We start from the raw sequence: 6,000 nt of genomic DNA on the forward strand, positions 1-6,000 counted from the left end.
CGAACAAGGTAAATATGCCCATCAAGCAAGCTATTCATTATAAGGCCAGCTACACATTTTGCTATGTCAATTTGCTGTGTATAAGTTTAGAGCCTACCAGCAGTTATGCGGATCCCAATATAGCTAGAGAATTTCTCTTTATTAGCATTGCCTGAGTGATCAGGTACCCAGACAACGAGTTGATACTGCAATCTTTTTTCACCATTTTCTTCAGGACCTTTATACACTTTATTGCTTTCGAGCTCACCTTTTTAGCATGGTGGCTGTTGACAGTGGGTTGCTTCTCCAGCGAGTATGCCCTGGCGGTATGTAGATCCTCACCACAGAAGCCTGCACCAGCTCTGTTATCTTACTATTTAGCTCGGCAGATAAATAGCGCTACGAGAGCATGGCCTCTATCAGACAAAGTTCTGAGCCAAGGCCTTCGAGTGCCCGAAATAGATCTGCAAATCGAATATTAACAAACGTTCCTTTGATATCTAGAAATGCCCCAAGAAAAGCTTTCCTATTTCTCAGAATACCTCTCCCTTTTCTCACAAGCTAATATTATACCTTATTATAGAGTGTACGGCTAGTGCCGTGAATTTGTCAGTCAGGTATCCATATTTTTGCACATGCAGTTGCCTTTCACTTAAAATGCTTTCTTTTAGATACCTCTCAATCAGCTTCTCTATCTTTTTAGCAGAAATTCGGTTTCGGTAATATTTCGGATCAGTGAAGTTGCAACTTCGAAGACAACTCTCATTATCTTTCTAGCGGTCCCGTACTCTTTATGAATCGAAGCCCAAAAGCTAATGGGTGATTTATTAAACGAGTTGGAGTCTGAGAAGTGGGTACGTAGAACCGCAGAAAGAGCTCCCAATCAGCGTTTTTCGGGTTTCTGTTGAGTTTCAGAGGTTGTCGCGCTGAGCATGCTCCTTTAGCTTAAAAAGAATGTACCCATGTTCCGACAAAATCCATTAATTACAAAAGAGGAATTGAACTGAGCGCTATTTTAATTTAAGTTTTCTAATTTTTTTTGTATTTGTAACATCCGATTGCACAATCATTAGAAATATGGAAAAAAATTGAGTATTATTGCATGATGTTAGTTTTTTTTGTATGAGAAAGCGTGTGAGTCGAATTCCAAGTTGTAATATTCATCCCAGTAAGAAGTTCGTTATGGAGTTTTCTCTATTCTCGCTTATATTACACTCTTATTGTCTTAATTAAGGTTCATAAGAGTATGGATATAATAATACATCAGCTGTAGTACTTCAGATAAGATAAAAAAAAGTAAACTGATACAGTCTACTAGTACTCTGCATTGGCACAATTAAAGAATTGCATCCCCCTCTATTTGGGGAGCTGGCAGTAGTTCTTTCCCAAATAGTTATAATATTTCTTTTGTTGTTGTTTTCTTTTGTTAGTATGAAATTTATTATAACATATTAATGCTTAACTTTTGGGATATGAATTGTTACTTTTGATTTTTTCTGCTCTGAAACTATTTCAACAATTATTCATTAAAAATACATCTATCTATCTAAAGAGATTTATAAATGGCTATTAACAGAATATTCTTATTGTTTTTTGTTTGTCGTCGAAGAAATTTGTTAATCGACCGGTTATCCACTGAAAGTTTCCCACTGGGTATTGGTTACCTGCTCTGAGGTCTGCTCTATTGGAGTTCTATTGTGCCCAATAGATTAACTTCCATATCAGTTCACTTCTGTTGCTTTTAGAAAGTCCAGTATTTTACCCAGTGGTATAGTTCTTATCTTCTCTGCTGAGGGTTTGGGTTTGCCCAGGATTGTCGCTCTGGTGTGGCTAAATGCTTCGCAGAAGCATAGAATGTAAGAGTGGTTTCTTCCTCTTCGCCACAGCCTCTACACAGGCGTTTATCTTCTTTCCCGAGTCTGTGTAGGTATTTCCTGCAGGGCGCATGCTCTGTGAGTAGCCCTGTTACCTTTCGCAGCTGTCGTCTGGAGTAGCTCAGTCTGTTCTTCCTCTTCCTGACGGGCGTGCTACCCAAAAGCGGTTTGGAGAATTCCAGCCGCCCAGGTTCAGGGTGAATTGCCTGTTCTGATGTCCATCCTCTGCTACTCCGATCTTTGATCGTGTAGCCGCAGTGTGATCTTGGTTTGGTCCGTTCTTAGTGCCATACGTCCAAGATCATGTATTTTGTCAAATATCTACTGAACATTCTCTTGAAATACATAAGAGATTTCGTGGCCTTGTTTGTGTTGTTTATTATCTGCTTCTTGTAACTGAGTTCTTTTTATCTGCGACTCCCAGGTATTCGCCAAAGAGCTCTAGGTCTCTAATGAGCTCTAGTTTCTTTTTTTTCGTGAAGGCAGCTACGGTTGTTTTTGGGAGGTTTACCCTTAGTGGTTCTTCCATTCACCAGTGCCCGACAACGTTCAGAGCTCTTTGCATTTTTTTGAATACATGCGCGTGGTTGCTGTCCCCTGTGTCAGTAGAACGATATCGTCTGCGTATTCCACAAGAAAGATATGCTGTCTCTCTAGTCATCTTAGCAGGCTGTCGGATTCAAGGTTCCACGGCAGCAGTGAGAGTAACCCTCGGCTTTTACGGTGGTGCTCTTGAGACTTGCTGTCCTTTCTATGATTCAGCATTTGGTTGACCCAACCGCCTATAATAGATGATGTATACCTTGTGCCGCTATGGCGTGCTTGACTGAGTCATCTGACGTGTTGTCAAGTGCTTCCTCTGTCTAAGTCGGCTCCTAGGGCCATTTCTTTGTTGTTCTTTGATCCTCTAGGTTATCTCTTGGATTGCTGATTCGCAAGATTTACTGGTTTGATAGACATATTGGTAGCGATGTAGGGGGCTAGCCCATATTACATGGTACCTGATATACCTTTCTATAAGCTTTTCCTCTGTTTTCAAGAGGAATGATGTAAGGCTGGTCGGAAGGATTTGTATTTCGCGTATCATTTTTAGTAGCAACAATACCATCGCTGCCCTCTAACTCTCTGGTATGTGCGCCGTGGCTTGACTGTCCCGCATTATTTTGCATAACGCAGGTAGCAGCAGTTCATTGCCCTGCTGTAGCATGATACCTATCTATTCTGGGAGACTTAAATGGTTTAAAGGTGTCTATCTTCCATTTGGCTTTTTCTTAGGTTACAACCTTTTTTGCCAGTTCCCAGTTTTGAATCTGAAATAACAGGGTATTGAGTCCTGCATTGATTGGAGGATTTCCGATCGCTGGAAGTGGATGTTCAGCAATAAGCCGAGCATTTCCTCCTCAGTTGTCGTGTATTCTCCATTGGAATTTATGCACTAACCAAAGGTCTATTGCGGCTCCTTGGCTATTGCCTTTTAAAGTCTTGCATATGTTGGTATCCCAATTAGGTTCCTGCATAGTTTCTTCCATCCTTCTCGTTTTGCCTTTTTTTATAGCATCACAATATCTGGTTAAGCTTTGTCTGTATTGATTGAATTCCCAATTCTGTTTGCTTCGTTAAAGAGTTTACTTACTGTCCGCCTAAACTCCCTTAGTTCTTGGTTCCATCAGGAAGGGTTTCTCTGCCTGACATGATTTGCTTGGGGGACATGATTTTGCAAACGCATCTCTGCTAGCCTTTGTCAGTACTTCGAGCTTCAAGTGGTGTTTAGCGTCCGTTGTATAGTAATCCAGGTTACGTACTATTATCTTTTTATCTCTATAACTGGAGTCTACTCCAGCTCGTTTTCCTGGGATTCCTATAACTCATCGGAGTTGTTTTCGCAGATTTTTGTTCGAACCATATATACCTGCAACCTGACAAACTAGGTTTGTCAGATACCCTTTCTTATGAAGATGCAGCTTCTTGGATTGGCTTCCTTTTATTGGTTCGAGATAAGTCTCCCTTTATGGCTCCTTAGCTCTCTTATCTGGCTTCTATAAATACGGTTCCTGGATAAGGGCTGTACAGGATATCCTAAATTCGAGGGTGAACATTGGGATCTCGGAAATAGTTACGGAGTCGGTTAAATGGAGGCAAAATTGCGCAATTTGGAGTTTAATAAAATGACGTTTAAAAAATTTTAAAATTTCGGATACACTCAAAATTTAATAACCGTACTTCGAAGTGTTTTCTGTGAGTGCAAATAATATTATTAGACAATAAATAAAGTATTAATTTAAGTAAAAGTATACAATGTTATAAAATACAGTTGATAAAAATTAGTAAATACGTTTTTGTAAGGTTTTTTTAATTTTAGAATTATTTTTATTTACGTAAAAACAATATTTTTAAGGACTAACATAACTATTCCCTACAATAATAGCCTAGTGGAGAATATAAAGTTGTGGAACCAAAAGAAAAGGCCTTTGATAACGTCAGCCGGAGTACAAGTAGTAACATATTATAATATTGGTGATAATAGAAACTTTTCCGATCCAAATATTGAAGTAATCATTCTCGGACCACCTGCGGTCTCACCAGATCTTCCAAAAATGTTGGGGTAGGAAAATAATTCACCATTCCACCACGTTATTTCAAAAAATGTGCTCTAATATTTTAGGTTAAACCAGGATTATCAAATGTCATTTAAAAATTTAAATAATCAAACTGATATAATCTCAGGACTGTTTCTATTGCAGCCGAAGTCAATCGGACAAATTACTCTAAAATCGGCAGATCCTAAAGACTTTCCGCTTATAGATACAAATTTCTTCTCTGATCCTGAAGATTTAGAAACAATGTATAATGGAATTGAAAAAATACTTGAACTTCAAAATACTGAAACATTTAAGAAAATGGGAGTGAAACTAATTAGAAACTCATCTCCCAGTTGTGATGGATTATATGAAACATTTTCGAAAGAGTGGTGGATTTGCGACTTACAATATGTCGGAACTACGGCAAGTAAAAAATGCGCTGCAAATAATAGCCGCTAAGAATACAATTAACACCCTAGATTTATAAGACTTGTCCAAAAAAAGTATTGTAATATAATTTTTTTAGGTTTACCATCCATCTGGTACCACGCAAATGGGAAATAATATAACAAATGCTGTCGTTAACGACAATTTGGAAGTTTATGGTATTAAACAATTACGAGTAGTAGATGCCGGAGTTTTGCCTGTTTCAATATCGGGACATCTTAATGCTCCTGTGGTCATGATTGCCGAGAAAATTGCTGATGTTATTAAAGCAAAATATCAATAAAAAATGCTCCTTTTAGAATGTACAGCTAATTTGAGTATTTAACAGTTTAACCGACATAAGCGAAAATATAGAATTAAACTTATATTTGAATATATGATATATTAGAAATATAAATATCAAATTATTATATAGAATTCCTATACACAAACCCCTGTCTATGTGAAGTTGGTCCGACGTGCTTAACATTATATTTTTAAATTTAATTAAGAGCCAATTAAAATTTGATTTCAAATATAATATTTTTGGTTTCTTTAAATGTTTATAGCAAGAAAACAAAACCGACGCAGTTATTTTTAAAGTATTTTTATTTCGAAACTGTCTTCTTTGCGATAAAATAAATGTAGACTTTGTAAAACAAATGATAAAATTTTTTGTTGCTTATAAGGCTATTTTGACGTTTAAATCAACTTTCAATGCATTGGTGTTGTTAATAATAATTAAAAGTGATCAAAAAATACATCAGAGGCTATGAGCAAAAATTTCACATTAGTGTTTGGGCAAGTCTTCTTGGCGACCACTTAATTGGACCATACGTTCTGCCGGATTACCTTAACGGTAATTACTTATAGTAGTTACTTGGTATTTTTTTGAGATGTTCTGCCAAGCCTAAATGAAGAGGTGCCTCTTTGCTTGCAGAGAGAACTCTGGTTCTATGATCAGTTCTGGTAAGAACTTTTCTAAATCAGACCTACAACAGATGGATTGGTAGAGGTGGTCCAGTCCCTTGGACAGAAAGGTCACCTGATCTGACACCTCTAGACTTTTTGTCTGGGGCGCCATGGAACAACTTATCTACGCAATACCTGTAACCAACGTGGAAGACCTAGTTGTTAGAGTT

The 6,000-nt window shown here is 37.7% G+C and overlaps 1 protein-coding gene across 1 annotated transcript in view; it reads left to right on the forward strand.

Annotated features, from left to right (window-relative positions):
• LOC126745360 (glucose dehydrogenase [FAD, quinone]-like) overlaps nucleotides 1-5,399 on the forward strand; it is a 48,319-nt gene extending 42,920 nt beyond the window's left edge. Inside the window, exons 5-7 of the mRNA XM_050453184.1 lie at nucleotides 4,249-4,455; nucleotides 4,516-4,855; nucleotides 4,959-5,399. Coding sequence (XP_050309141.1) covers nucleotides 4,249-4,455; nucleotides 4,516-4,855; nucleotides 4,959-5,162 — 751 coding nt within the window. The 3' untranslated portion in view covers nucleotides 5,163-5,399. The remainder of the gene's footprint in view (nucleotides 1-4,248; nucleotides 4,456-4,515; nucleotides 4,856-4,958) is intronic.
• Nucleotides 5,400-6,000: the final 601 nt, after the last annotated feature.

This window comes from Anthonomus grandis, chromosome 15, assembly GCF_022605725.1.
Source record: "Anthonomus grandis grandis chromosome 15, icAntGran1.3, whole genome shotgun sequence".
Classification (NCBI taxonomy): Eukaryota; Metazoa; Arthropoda; class Insecta; order Coleoptera; family Curculionidae; genus Anthonomus; species Anthonomus grandis.